The following is a 15394-nucleotide window of genomic DNA, read 5'->3' as shown; positions in this document are numbered from 1 at the left end:
TCAACTACGGATAGCTTAGGCCATGAGGAGTGAAATCACGGGAAAGCCCTTTAACCATGTTAATATGTGGGGTCTGAATGCTATACATCTATACCAAGAGGACGATACAGAATTTCACATTTTAAATGGTTGAAAACTACTTCAGGGCGCTACTACACCGAGCCGCTAATGATTTACAGCCAATCACTGGGCTGCATCTTTGCAACTTCAGCCCAGCAAGTACCTGCCAACGGCGCCCACCGGCCCCCACGCAACCGCGGCCCTCACGCAACCGCGACCTTCAGCCTATGGCTGTATGAGTTCTGTAGGGAAGGGTACTGAATGCCGGACATTACCTTAAGCGTTCTCCCGTCTACTACTACATTGTTGACACATTGTATAGCTCGGAGTGCATCTTCTGACCGTATGTACGTTACGTATGCACTAGCACTTGGACCCTGAAAGACACAGAAACTTGGTAAAAACTTTTGCAACTTTGAGTAATAAAACAGAGAAAGAGTAACACATCGGCCGCCGACGGACACTTCAGAAGCTTCCTATTCACGGTCCTGCATTAAAGAATTAACCAAGTTTTCCTTTAAAACAAAGCTCATGGCAAAGTTCATCAAGATCTTCTAGATCTGCAGTTTTACGTCCGTGCCAGTACAGACCTCTGGAGGTCTACGACAAGCATGAGAATTAGTCTGCGCTCCTACAGCTATATCTTCATGGACTTTACTACCGAGGACCGATCCTCAGATGAATCCCCGCTAATCAGCTGATGTCGGGCCGCTGTCATTATGCAGAGCTGGAAGCAGGTTGGTACTGTATTAAATTCAATGGGAGTTCTTGTGCTGCAATACCAACCCCAGCCACTACACTATGGACAAAGCCATCTGCAACGATGACTCCGATATGAGATAAACGACAGAGATTCCAAGCAGCAGACCCCCAACAATCATCTATTGAGGACCTATCCTGAGGATACGTCATTAAGTCCCGGACCGCCCCTTTAACGGTGTGAAGTCTGTCTGTCTCTCGCTCTCTTGTAAACTCAGCTGTCTGAACCCAAAATACAGTTTGCAGTGCGAAATCTGGGACAGGAAATTTACGGTTGACAGACATATTAGTTCTTATATTTCCCGATTTCGTTGATGTTAGATCACAGGGACCCTTCACCAACTGAGAACAGCAGCCTTAGATACGCCCTTAAAGCGACCCGCCAGTCCCAGACTAAGATTGCCATGCAGCTTCTACAGCCAATCAGGGTGCATCAGAGAAACAGTGCGGACATCTTGGTTTGTCCAGGACTGGAGGGTCCCTTGAACCCCTTTCCACCACTGGACATAAATGTACATCCTGGCAGAGGGGTACTAAGCACAACCGAACGTACACCTATGTCCTGTGGATAGCGCGAGATCAGAAGAGATCCCACACTATCCAGCAGAGGGAGCCAGCTGTCAGATAGCTGGCCTCCCGCTGCAACAGGTGTGATTTATGTCCCTACAGGGATATAAAAAGTGGACAAAAATGGGAACACACACTTGCGCTTTTTCCCATATTAGCATAAAAAAGGTTTTTAAAAACTAAAATCCCACATATTTGGTATCGCCGCATCTGCAACGACGCGTACAATAAATTAAACACGCTTTTTATCCTGCGCAGCAAAACAGGTGTTGAAAAAATGGAGACGAAAATCCGCCAAAAATTGTTGCGTCCTCAACACCAAAATAGGCCGCGTCTTTAAAGGGTTAATAGTTGGTGCGGGCCCTCCTGCTGTTCAGCTGACTAAATGACTTACTGGCCATCACTGTATACCAGGCACAAGGCCCTTCAATCAGCCGATCTGACCCGGCGCTTTGTAGGCACGTCAGGGGGGGCACTGTGACCAGCGCTTGTATCCATAATGGTCAGCGGCCATATTAGAATCTAATCAGTGCAGATGGCGGTACACCTCCTCATTAGTGGGGGTCACAGATGAGCAGATCTCCCTCTTAGTTTCAACAGACATTTTAAGGGCGCGTTCACACGCTGCAGAACTTCTGCAAAAGTTACTGAAGAAAATCCACATTTTCGCTCTACATGAGAGCAGGAGTTACTTGAATCCCATTCCCTTTAATAGTCAATGATACCGCAGCAGAAAAAACAGTGTTCCCACAAAGTGTCCATAGGCTGACTTACCATGGGCGAGCGTGACATGGGGTGGTGAATCACAGCCCCATACCGCGCTCGCCACCATGTGAACTCTCCGCGGATGCGAGGAGTTTTTCACTTTGGGGGATGTAGCGCTCCTCCGTGGTGGCTGACAGCCGAGGCGGAGGGTCACGGGGAGACCACGCTTTGCATCGTGTGCACCTAGCAGGTGGTGCGATGCTGCCGCCAGCCCTGTTGATGACAATGGTGCTGCGATGCGAGAACATGCAGAAAGACAGAACACGTTGCGATTTGTTTCTCGCATCGCAGGGCCATGCAGGAAAACTTCGCCCGTGTGTGTGACCCCATGCAAAAGAATGGGGGTTGCAACGACAAGTCGAACGTGATTTTCTTACACGTGTGAAGCCGGCCCTCGGCTACTCTCACATAGGAGGCTGGTAAAATGCAGCGTATTAAAAGGTTTTCAAACTGCGTTATTAACGCACCCCTTTATTACAATGGGTGATGAGGTGCGTTAAAGGACTGAAACACACTAAAACTGAACAGGGTTTGAACGCGGAGTTTACAATGCCGCAACATTCGATCGCACATCTGAAAAGCCACATTGAAATCAATGAAGGCAGTGCTTCAAACGCTGCAGAAACTGTGTGCAAAATGGTCCTTGAGGACTGCTCCGGGGTTAGAAAACATGGCTGCTCTCTTCCAGAAACAGCGTCAGGCTGTCCACGGACTGTTTGGTATTGCAGCTCAGTAGCACTGAAGTAAATGGAGCCAAGCTGCAATACTGCACACATCCTCTCAACAGTGGTGGCGCTATTTGCAGAAGAATAGCAACCCTGTTTTTTTTTTTTAGTTCTTGACAAGTCCTTAAATGCTTTTCGTTAAGAATGGCAGCCGCTGTCAGGGGGATCCCGACACACTGTCAGGGGGATCTCTTACATGTATTAGGAGACCGAGCTGCTAATCTAAAGTCACAAAAAGTCTGTGTGAAACTGCTGTAGAAGACTCCAATCTGTCCCAGGCATTTGGGGGAAAAAATTGTGATTAACTAATCTTATCTTTACTAGTGATGAGCGAGCATACTCGCTACGGACAATTACTCAATCGAGCGAGCATTGCCCTTAGCGAGTACCTGCCCACTCGGAAGAAAAGGTTCAGCTGCCGGCGCAGGTGAGGCGAGTTGCGGCAGTGAGCAGGGGGGAGCGTGGGGGGTGGAGGGAGAGCGAGATCCCCCCTCTGTTCCTCCCCACTCTCCCCCGCCGCTCCCCACCCGCCGAACCTTTTCTTCCAAGCAAGCAGGTACTTGCTAAGGGCAATGCTCGATCGAGTAATTGCCCTTAGCGAGTATGCTTGCTCATCTCTAATCTTTACACAGTTTGGAATGGGTACAGATGTAACGCTGAAAACCATTTGCCATGAGACTACTTGGGCTTCTTCACCTCAGCACTTGGAGCCTCCTTTGCAGTTTCCTTTGAAATCCCAGATAGCTGGACAGAAAGCTAACGGACCCCATTAATACTAATTTGGTTCCGTCATAAGACGGGTTTATCTGGTCGGTGGATACAGTTTTCCTGCTCCTTGCAAGTATGAAAGAAGCAGCGGGAATACAAATAAAGCCCATCAGGAGGCGAGGAAAGTTGGGGGAAACCGTCTGTGAGCCACCATTGAAGCCATGTTGGCGGCCGCCCAGCTAATCCGAAACATCAGCAAATAAATGCAAGAGCAGAATAAGGGGTACCTGTGAGCCTGCATAGGATGTGCTGTTGTTGATTACAACTTTGTGTATTTTACCAAACTTCCCAAAATACTCTGGCCTTTTTAAAACCTGTGAAGGAAGAGAAGAGAAAAAAAAAACATTAGTTGTGCTCCTTATTTGCACCAAGACATAATCAGATCTTACAAGACAGCAGGATGGGTCATCATTAGTTGATAGGTGGGGGGGGGTCCGCCGCTCAGAACCCCAGGGGTCCGCCGCTCAGAACCCCAGGGGTCCACTGCCTTCTGTTGTCATGGTGGTCAGACCCAGAAGCTGACAGATCCGTACACATTGCAGCGGCCCGGGTTGGGGAACAGTGCCTGCATTACCAACACAGGCCGGTGCCAAATGTATGGAGTTGGCAGTTTATACACCTACGGTGGCCCAGCACCAGCCGATCATCAGGGGTCCTGAGCGGCAGCCCCTTGTCAATCAGTTACCAATGATCAATAGTCATAAGACGCGGACAACCCTTTAAGATGAAGCTAACAGAGGAATACTGTTACTTATCGTAAAATCCCTTGTCACATTCATTGGGGGACACAGCAAGACCTTGGCTATAGCTCCTGCCACTAGGAGGCGACACTAAGCAAAGAAAGTTAGTTCCTTCTTGCATCTATACCCCCCTGCAGGCATGGTACGCCAGTAGTAGCAGAGAACTAATTAACACATGAAGTCAATGAATACAGACCATAATTAAGAAACAAATAGTTCTAGGCAAGACAAACAAGAAGCAGGCGTCACGTTCCCCACGGACCGGGCGAGAAAGGGATTTTATGGTAAATAACAAAAACCCTGCTTTCTCGTTGTGTCATTGGGGGACGCAGCGGACCATTCTAGAGTATGTCAGTGGGTGCAGGTAAGGGTCCGGCCAACGGTGGCCAAGTAATACTTCCTATAGGACCTGGAGATAATGAAGTCTGGAAAGCGATCCCATCACTAGAAACGAGGCTCAGGTCTATTGTTGCATCCCGATGCAGCGGATCCCAGAAGAGGGAGTGAAGCAATGGGGGAAGGATCGGCTTGTCTGAGACTCGGATGTCCAAGGCCGGATCTAAAGAAGAAAGCATCTAGTGAACGCGTCGCATCCGGAAGAAACCAGCCTGTGCAAGGGAGAACTGACTGAGGCATTCCTATCATGCACTAAGGACAATTGTCCCGGATAGGCCCCAAATAAAGCCAACCCGTCAGTACGATGGCAGCAGATGAGATGCCCCTACAGCCAAGATCTGATGCAGTCCATGTCCTACGCCCGCTGATAGATGCAGAAGATTGATAATCGTACAGGTGAGAAGTGTGACAGAATGCTGCAGATGTAAATGATGCCCGCAGGGTGTCTCCATCATTACTAGATGCCCAACTCCTCCTATGGAAAGGATCGCCGTGGGAAGTGAAGGCTGGAGCGGACCATACTGCGCAGGGCACCAACCGAGCGGGCAGTCCTCACCAGTACCAACTGGAAGGGCTACAGAAGCCTCGTCCAAAGAACGACCTGCTCAAGGGAAAAAAATCTGACAGTAATTGTGAAAGGTTGAACTTAAAGTCAGGCGCCCCCTCGGACCGCGCAGCCTCGGAGACAAAGACCTTTTGGAATGTGGCATAAAGCGATATGCAATGTATGGCGGGGGGATACATGGCCAATACTAGTGATGAAGAGCATCAGCATAACACCGGTTTCTCACAGGCAGCGCAAAAAAAAAAAAAATTTACACGATTTTCTTGCAATGTGACAGCGCTACAAATCGCATGTGAGGGGACGGGGGTGGAAAATCGCAGCAAGCTGTATACTATTTGAGCCCTAAAATAATCCCTAGCTGCATTAAGATTAAAAAAAAGTCCCGCGGCTCAGCCAATCACTGCAGTGCTCGATGAGCCAATCACAGCCATTCTCGAGCACCACAGCTCAGCCAATCAGAGCCAGCGCTTCCTGGAAGAGGGGGGGGGGGGGGGGTTGAACTCCTGACCAGGAAGCGCTTGGGGGAAACTACAAGCAAGTGCTGGTGACCTGCGAGGAGAAGTGCGGCTGAGCAGACAGTGCTTTTATTGTGTTTGTTTTTTACCTTTATGCAGCTAGGTCTTATTTTTGGGTTAAGACATATTTCAAGTGCCCCCCCCCCCCCCCCCCCAAAAAAAATCTCAGACGGATGCTATAGCACTGTAATTTTCTAGCAGCACTATCGCTGTCGCCCATGTGAAAGAAGCCCAAGTAACAGCCCGAAAGGCAATAAGCGGCAATCTGCCATCCAGAACTGCTCCTTCTAGGCGTCTCTTCAATCACCTTCTAGTTGCTCTCCTTAGGCCCCCTGCACACAGGAGAAAATTCTGCAGTGGAATTTCCTGCAGAATTTCCGCCAGTGGCCGCTGCCATAGTATTGCATTAGAAAATGCAATCCTAGACAGACGGCGGCAATTTGTCCGCGCGTGATCTCAAACCGCGGCATGCTTTATTTCTGTGCAGGAGAGAAATGTCACTCCCCGAACGACGGGCACATCAAAAAGCCAGAGCCGCGGGAGAGGCGATTGCCGCACTGGTCCCTGCAGGGGCTCGGGTCGGGTCCCGCTGCGAGAATACGACCCGGCCGTCTGCAGGCTGCCTTGAGGAGAGACGATACACCTCCCAATCCACATCACAGGCCTCTCATTAGCCAAGCCAGGATCCTACTGCACACTGATGAGGCACAAAAACCCTGAAACAGCTGTCTGTGTATGGATTCTGCATGGTTTACAGTTCCCAGTCATTGTTATAAGGCTTGTATAAGAGTCAGTGTCAATCACCGCCTAAGCCATCAAATATCAATTTGAGCAGCGATACCGTTCTTCCACCATTAGAGGAGGCAATTCACTGCATAATAATGCGAGATCCATCTTCTGGCAGTAGTCCATCATTCTGCCCGAGGAGGGGTAGTAGAGGCGGCTTTACACCTTTATTACTGCATCATCTTAACGCAGAGTCCAGCCATAGGACACCTTTGTTTGGAGAAGATGGCATGGCGGCCAGATGGCTACAACAGCAATCATGACACGAGTCATCCTGTGTGACTGGTCAATGGGGGGCAGGATGCCCGATATATCCGTATGGTCATGGGTGAAGCCGAGTGTTACCGCAGAACGTTAGCCCGCTACGGACGGGAATAACACAATCGTGTAGCCAAAAGAGATATGTCTCAGTAACAGACACTCCTATAAAGGGGGGTAATGAGAACGAACACCAGTAATGTCCTCTACAGAGACTCTCAGTACTACCATTACTCCTAGAGGAGCGTGTAATGAGGTGGATGATGGTTGTGATTACGGTGTAGCCGTGTCCGACACCGCGAGACTCAGTCCTACCAACAGTATGATTACTCACTATGGTGAAAAGCCGTCAAAAGTGAGTACTTGCTCACTCCAAATGGGGGGGATCAATGATCCAGAGGTCCCAAGTGAGGGAATTCACTAATATCGGGTGCCTGGCCGCAAGACAGACTAAGAGAAACTCACCTCCGGCTCCAAGTTGGGGTAATGGTAATCGACCACAGAAAACTGTGCTACCCTCAGGGACCTGGGGAAATCAGACTTGCTCTATACAACCGGGGGGCCGTAAATGGCCATACAGTGGATATTAGTCAGAGGTTCCCATGCCTTTATATGCAGGAGACTAAGGGATGGAGACATGGCAAGTAGAAAACCTCCTATAGGACAGAGCCGACCTAAACCAAGGCAGTATACCAGAAATCTCAAAATCAGCTGGAGGTCTGCGGTGGGAGCTGCTGGAGACCCTCCGTGACCCGGGTAACCGATGCATGCTGCTATACGTCCATGCAGGAAGAGCTGTTAGGGAAATGGAGGATCCTGGGGCTGGATGCGGGCGACAACCTATAGTGTTGCAGAATGAGGAGGAGGTTCTTACCTCCTGCAGCGCAAACAGGAAGTCCCGCCTACCATTGTGGCCTGTACAGGTTTATAAGCCAGGACCTCAGTTAGATGACTCAGTTGGGCCAGAGGGAGTCCTGCCTCCACCCTCATGCCCATCAGTGCTATGATGCCCATGTGTCCCGCCTCCTGACCAAAGCTCGTAAGAGCCCAGAGGCGCCGGGTGCAGCGCTATGGCACACAGACCCCAGGAGTGTAGAGCCAGAGGGGAGACGAGGAGAACTGACGTCTGCGACCAGCGATAGGGCTGTCATGAAAGCAGGCCAGGGACCGCTGGAGGAGACATGGGCTCAAGGGCCATGGTGAAGGGAGATATATAGGGGAAGCCACACTACCTGACTGGGGTGAAGGACGCAGCCAAAGGAGGGTTGAGAGGAGAATGCGACGAGTGTGGACGTTGGAGGACAAGGGCACCATACTTACCCAATCCAGTTTACTCACCTCGTCGTCATCCTCTGCACTTCGGCTCCCACAGGGTCACGAGGCAGTAGGAGACGGCTGGATATGGAGGAGCAAGCAGGAATGGCTGGCGGGAAGCAGAGTGGTTAGTACTGCTCTGTTCCACATAGTCTTCCTAGAGGAGGGGGTAACATGTCTCATGCAGAGCTGTTCGCCCCACTTACTTGGGACAAGCAGGGAAATTAGTTCATCCCCAAAGCCCACCTAAAGGGGAAAAAGTAAAAACAAAAGCACAAAAAGACCTGCAGAGCAGGAGGACGGCCTCCTATGGACACCAAGCTAAAACAGATTTATCTCAGTGCCTGCCGGGAAGGACTAAGCTTCTTTGCTTAGTGTCGCCTCCTAGTGGGAGCAGCTATAGCCAAGGTCATCTGTGGCCTCCAATGACATGAATGAGAAACACAACTGTTAAACGGAACCTTAAAAGAAAAAAAGTCAGCTGAGAGCGTCTCCAGCCAGGCAGCAACCCCACAGCAACTAGTAAGTCGCTGTCTCTCTCTCCAACTCCTGCCCGGCTGCGGTAATCAGAGCTTTGATCTCGGGCCTCTCCTCCCAGCGTCTGCGATGGGTGCAGGACACGCAGGAACACAGCCGCAGGGAGGAGAGGTCAGAAGTCACAGATGTGATCATGGTGGCCTGATGGAAGCTAGTGAGACAGTGAGTGAATGACACACTAGATGCTGTGGAGAGCATAGAGGAGGCCCTATTACTTTTGAGGCTATTACTGTGCGCCCCATTACTATTGGGGCCACTATTAGAGCCACTACTGGGGGGCACTATTACTATCAGGGCCACTGAGGGGCGCACAATTACAAATTGCGCCACTAGAATAACGAAGGTAAAAACATATGACGTGATAAGGCACTACCCAAGCCATACTCCTTTTTACCTTGGTCGGTGTTATTTTGTGACAAAAGGTGGCAACCCTATAGGTCATGAAGAAACCCTTCTGAACATGTGGCCATTATTACCCATTGGCCCAGTATCCGTTATGAAATTACATATATTACTTATGTATGGTGCCAAAGTTTAAATAAGTCCAGTGGGTGTGTCCAGACTATGCCACGCCCCCAGAGTCATCCGTATATTCCATCACTTCAGCCTCTGATTTATGTGGCAGGCATCCTCCTACATCATCTCTAAGCTGGAGGAGAAGCCAATGTCCTGGAATTGAGATTGAGAGGCACGAGTGCGCAGTTGGTTTTGCCCTGTCGCAGGCAGACACATCAGGCTTTGTGCATGTGTTGGTCCGGCTCTCATATGGGCTTCTTCACCCGCTTGTTGGTAACGGAGGGACGCCATCCACATCCATCAGAGTTAAAACGGAGAAGATTGTGGGGCACAATCCGGATATGCCCACTGGACTTGCTAAAGGGGTTTTTGCAGTATGAAGATATAGATGCGAGGAGTCCACCTCCCAGGAACTTGTTTGATGAGGCCGCTGTGCTCGTCCGAGTATCGCAGCCTCTTGTCAAGCAAGTGACATCAAATTGCCAGACTGAGGCTCAGTCCAACTCAAGTGAATAGGATTGAACTGTTATCTCATGCACGGCCACTACAAAAAGTACGGCGCTGCGCCTGGTAAGCAGTAAAGTGGCAATAACGTTCTCCCAAGTGCTGCAGCTATTAGAAACAGCTGATCAGTAGTGGTCCTAAGTGGTAGACCCCCAGAGAACAGATATTGATGACTTACCGCAAGTTCATCAGTATCTCAGCACTGGAAAACTGCTTTAACAACTTCTTTGCATATGGCAAGGGATTTGTAAAGACATTTCATTAAGCATGTGGGACTAACGGGCAACAGCAGCTATTCGTCCGGAAGGATTTCTTCATGACCGATTGCATCGTGCGGACAATTTACAGGGCTGGAGCCTGGTAACGGATCCTCTATAAATCCATCATTTTGTAACAAGCCTTCATTTACTTTTCAGCCGCCATTGTAGTAATATCCGACCCTGGTGCCGCCGGCGCAGCGTGGGGTGGGATGTACTCACAGTGCATCGCAAATGAAGATTTTTACTGAAGAATAACCCACTTGCACACAGACTTCCACGCGGCGTTTTGGAGACTCACCTCTGGGTCTGCGAGGCGTTGTGAAAGGCCCACTACAAAGACTAAGTTTTTCTGCACCACCCGTACACTGGCCAAGTGTTTGCGGTTTTCTGATATTTTCTGTTTGCGTTCGTTCTGTTTTTGCTTCTTTTCGTTTTTTATCCTCTGTAGTTCTTCCTGGGAGAGAGGTTTGTAGACAGCGGGGTCTTCTGGATATGGCTGAGGAGGAAAGAAGAAAGTCTACTTTAGAGGACTGGTCATGAAAAGCAGAAGACAACCCCTTTACTTCACTTTAAAACGTACACATTTCTAAAGCCGTAACCATTTCTTCTGTTGGCACGGCTGGAGGAGATGGGCTGTAGTTTTTAATTGGTACCATTTTTGGGTACAGAGAACTTAATCATAGCTTTCATTTTGACAAAAAAAAACAAAAAACACAACTTCGTTTTGGCGCAGTTTTTTTTTTTTTTTTAAATGTTTGCCGTGTGGCATAAATAATTTTATCGGACAGTTTTTTGTACCAAAAGGCGATTTTCTACTTGGTATCATTTTCAATTTTTTCTACATTGCAGTAGGGATCTGGGACTTCCAGTCTTCATCTCACTGATGCAATCCACTGAAATTGTTCTGTACGGCAGCATATTATGCCTCTGCACTATGCCAGTCGCTGCACTGGATGCCCATCCACTGCAGAACTAAATTTAAACTCCTCACCCACAAAGCCCTCAATGTCGCGGCGCCGTCGTACATCACCCAGCTCACACACTCCGATCAGCCAACACAATTAGATTAAATGTCCCTCTAATACGAACCTCACACGCTCGCCTCCAGGACTTCACCAGAGCAGCCCCCATCCTCTGGAACGCTCTACCCCAAGGCGTCCGGACAAGCCCCGATACACAGAACTTCAGACATGCCTTAAAAACCCACCTCTTCAGGAAGGCATACCAAATATCCTGATCTAATCCCCCCCCCCCCGCCCCTCCCTTTGGCACCCCACACCTTCCACTTTGCCTATCGTATACATTTTGTGCCCCTGTACCTCCTTATCCCCCCTTCCCAGTTTTGTTTTTAATAGTTAAATACCACATGTAATTTTTGTACCGTTTTGTGTTCCCCGTGGCTCATCTCCCGCCCCTCTACTTCCTGTGTCACCCCCACCATAACATGTAATTGTCGTACTGCTTGTGTAAGCGCTGCAGAATAAGTTGGCGCTATACAAACAAACCTTACATTATTGATCTTCACTTAACCAGCATGGCCGGCCTGGAGACTGCGGTTCCCATGGCAAACCATTGGGCTACGTGTCAACGCATCGTAGGGGCCGACGTAGTGACAAGGGGAACATCACCTCTACAAACTACTCAGATGGAACGGTCACCACTAAAGCGTTAAAAGGCTGGCACAGAAGTGATGTCTGATGCCAGCCATTAGGGTAAGTTCACGCAGGGGAATCCGACAATTTTTGGGAGTGGACTCTAAAAACCATGTCAGATATCCACAGAGGTGTGTGAATACTTGGCTGCGGAGCTGCACAAGGATTCAGCCCTTTTCGACAAAAAGCCATGTGCAGAAACTGCGTCAAGGGCCAACATTTTTATCCACGCGTGGCAGAAATCTGCGCCGTGTGGACTTGGACACGGATTCCCGTTGAAAGTAACAGGATGTGGATTTAATGCAGAATCCCCTGGTAGAAGCCACTGTCTAAACATCGCCTTACCACGGGGTGCCAGCTGTATAATTAAAGTTATGGAAAGGGAACAGCTCCCGAATCCACGCCACCACTGCGCTGTACCACACACGAACTACCTAACCAAAGCAACGTAGTAGTATAGCGCAGGACAGGAAGGGGTTTAAAAGTACTTAGTCAGAAATGGTCATCATTTGAGGTTGGTCACCATCCAAGTTGGGTCTATCTCCCTTAAAGGAGCATATGCACTTCAAACTGGGGTCCCCTCTGACCCCTCCAAATCCTTTTGGCTAGAGCAGAGAGATTTACATCTTTGGCCATAGTGCAGAGTGTCTCCCTCTTTGGAGGACTTAATCCATTGATGTGAATGGTCACTGTGTAATACCTCATTTCCCCTGTGGTGGTGCTGCAGGGAAACTGAACACTTACTAGGAAGTTTCCTCAAAAATTACAGCAGATTGCTGGGGGTCCCAGCAGGGGGCAGCCATTCTGATCAGCTTACACCTTTTAGGGCATACTCACACAGGGTGGGTTTGCTGCAGATTTTCTGTGTGGACCCTCCGTAGTATTTGCCGAAGCAGCAAAGAGGATGAAATTTTAAAATTTCATCCACATGCTAAGAAAGAAACCTGTTTCAGAAATTGACCTGTGGAGCAGATTTGGGGTATTGCAGAATGTCAATTACAGCACTGGATTTCCAATGTAGAGCCCAAATCTTCAAAAGTAGAGGTCCATTCAGCACCACAAACCACACGGGACACAGATTTTGCGCTGCGGACATTCTGCAGCAAGTTCTGCCCAGTGTGGACAAACCCTTATAACAAGTAGGGACTGCCCAGGAAAAAGTACTGACGGCTCACCTTTCTGCATGCGGGACAGAGCCCGTTCTCGTCTGTGCGTATACGATGCCAACAGAAGCGGCAAATCTGATATCCACATGTGCAAGGAAAGAAATTGATGTCATCAATTTCCAAAGGCTCCATGCAAAGGGGGCACTCCACGGGATCTTCCTTCACATCGGGGCTGCGGGACATCTTTCTGGGATTCCAAAAAACGTAGAAGAAAAAAAGCAAAACAAAACCAACAAAAATAGAGATTTTCCAGGCTGAGAATAATTTAGGGAAATTAAAAATCGGAGACGCAGCAATCTGAAAGAGAAAAGAGAAGAAGAGCGTTAAGAACAACAGAAGGGGGCGCTAGGCATAAAAGAGGTCGATCAATAATTGCTTATTACATAAAATACTGCATATAAAAACCAAGCCAGAAAACGGCCTCCGCCGCCATCGGTGCTTCACCCATTCTTGAATGTCTGGTTTCCTTACATTGCTGTATAATTGGCAGACTTGCCATTCATTTATGGGTGCCAGTAGCAGACCTGCATGGCATTAGGCCACCTGGCTTGGTTACCATACACACCACGATGCAGTTCCTGGGTATTTCAGGACCAGATGCCGCGTAGTAGTTTTTAGTATGTATTAACTCCGTTCACACGGAGACCCCCCAAACCCTTCATAGTCACTGGGAGTGATGCTGCTGTGATGAATGGTGGTTCGGAGAGGGTCTCCCATGTTGGAAACCCGCTAATCTGATTTCATCTTTAGGAAAACCCCTTTGAATATTAATGAGCCATCTTCACAGTATGTCCTCAATAGCAGATCAGCAGGGGTCCACCTCCCGGCATCACCATGGGCGAACACTTTGATGGGGCACAACAATGGCTGCAGCCTCCTCCTCAGGCTTGTGAAGTCATGCTCCTTGGCCTCTGGGTCTACGATACTAAGCCAAGCTAACGATGACTTGGTTCCTCCTCGGATACTGGGCTTACAAGACACAATTTTACAAATTAATTTATAGAACAGCCGAAATTCTGCAGATGAAGTTCACCTTTTGTGGCAGTTGCGGACACTCCAAAGGAGCCCGCACCAGTTCCTGCAGCCGACGCGTTACCCTGCGGTGATGCAGTGTCGGATCACCAGGATGAGGTCTGGTTGACGCGGCCACAATTCTTGCCTGGAAGCGCTGTATTGTGGGATTGATGTAGTTTTTGGTTTTCTTGCAGTTACCTGTATTCATCCTTCTACAGTTCAGCAGTTTATGACCTACAAATCCTGACACACGCGTCCTCCATGCACGGTGTAACAGTACGAAACGCAGCTCGCGGCCAAAAAACTTAAGTTCGTGTTTTTCAGCTCAATGTACTGTTAGAAAAATCTGATTACTAACGCTGGCCGATACGAAAAGTGCTCTGAAAGCACTCTGGATACACTGTAGCCCAAGTACTCAGACAAACCGGTTACAAAGTTGCCAACCTACTGAGTGCAGAGAATAGAGCCAAGAGCCTCGGACCACATTATGCCCTAGTAATCAGATTTTTGGACCCTCTTTAAACTGCTGCACTACATCTTCTGTCTCAGAAAGCTGACAAAACAGACTGCTATTGTAAAAGCCCACCGACCCCAAACCCTGGACCCTGGGGTGGCGGGGCCATTTAGGATGCTAATGAAACTTGTCCCTTCATCTCTCTATAAGACATGTTACCGGAGCCAAAACATCCAACATGATTTGTTGGACCCCCCCCCCCCTCCCCCCCATGTCGTACCACTACCTGCAAATTGTTAAAGATCATGTTAAGTATCACCACAAGTCTGCCTGTCACATGTGCAGCCGCTGATGGCCACTTGCACAGCAACAGAGCGTCTTACACCAAAGAGGTTAACGTGACACAGATTCGGGCCCTCAGTTTGTCGCTACGAGGCTCTGCTTCGCCTGAAGCCATAGCAACCAGCCCACACTGGAGGACACTTGTTAAGCACAGAATGGGCCTTTCACAAAGCTGGCTGCGAGGCCGACAATTCACAGATACCCAGAGGCTCATAAACAGCAGAGCTTTCAATGCAACGTCCAGACTGGCAGGAGAGCGGGCAAGGGTTAACTCACCACACACACATATACATACATACATATATATATACACACACACAATACTAGAAGACATAACCAGGGAGAAAGTAATCAACTGTAGTGATGGGTGCAAAAATGATATACAGTAGTTATATTCTTGTACACAGGGGGCAGTATTATAGTAGTTATATTCTTGTACACAGGGGGCAGTATTATAGTAGTTATATTCTTGTACACAGGGGGCAGTATTATAGTAGTTATATTCTTGTACATAGGAGCAGTATTATAGTAGTTATATTCTTGTACATAGGGGGCAGTATTATAGTAGTTATACTCTTGTACATGGGTGGCAGTATTATAGTAGTAATATTCCAGTACATAGGGGGCAGTATTATAGTAGTTATATTCTTGTACATAGGAGCAGTATTATAGTAGTTATATTCTTGTACATAGGGGGCAGTATTATAGTAGTGATATTCTTGTACATAGGG

At 48.6% G+C, this 15394-nt stretch overlaps 1 protein-coding gene across 7 annotated transcripts in view; it reads right to left on the bottom strand.

Annotated features, from left to right (window-relative positions):
* CNOT4 (CCR4-NOT transcription complex subunit 4) overlaps positions 1-15394 on the bottom strand; it is a 73472-nt gene that overhangs the window by 38797 nt on the left and 19281 nt on the right. For all 7 annotated transcript variants that reach the window (XM_066590347.1, XM_066590349.1, XM_066590348.1 and 4 more), the window contains exons 2-5: positions 12863-13150; positions 10334-10531; positions 3872-3958; positions 336-437 (exon numbers count right to left, since the gene is read on the bottom strand). In XM_066590347.1, coding sequence (XP_066446444.1) covers positions 336-437; positions 3872-3958; positions 10334-10531; positions 12863-13036 — 561 coding nt within the window. In that variant the 5' untranslated portion in view covers positions 13037-13150. The remainder of the gene's footprint in view (positions 1-335; positions 438-3871; positions 3959-10333; positions 10532-12862; positions 13151-15394) is intronic.

This window comes from Eleutherodactylus coqui, chromosome 2 (genome assembly GCF_035609145.1).
Source record: "Eleutherodactylus coqui strain aEleCoq1 chromosome 2, aEleCoq1.hap1, whole genome shotgun sequence".
In the NCBI taxonomy this organism is placed as follows: Eukaryota; Metazoa; Chordata; class Amphibia; order Anura; family Eleutherodactylidae; genus Eleutherodactylus; species Eleutherodactylus coqui.
Note: the sequence above shows the minus strand (reverse complement) of the source record. Positions and strands in the feature narration are given on the sequence as shown.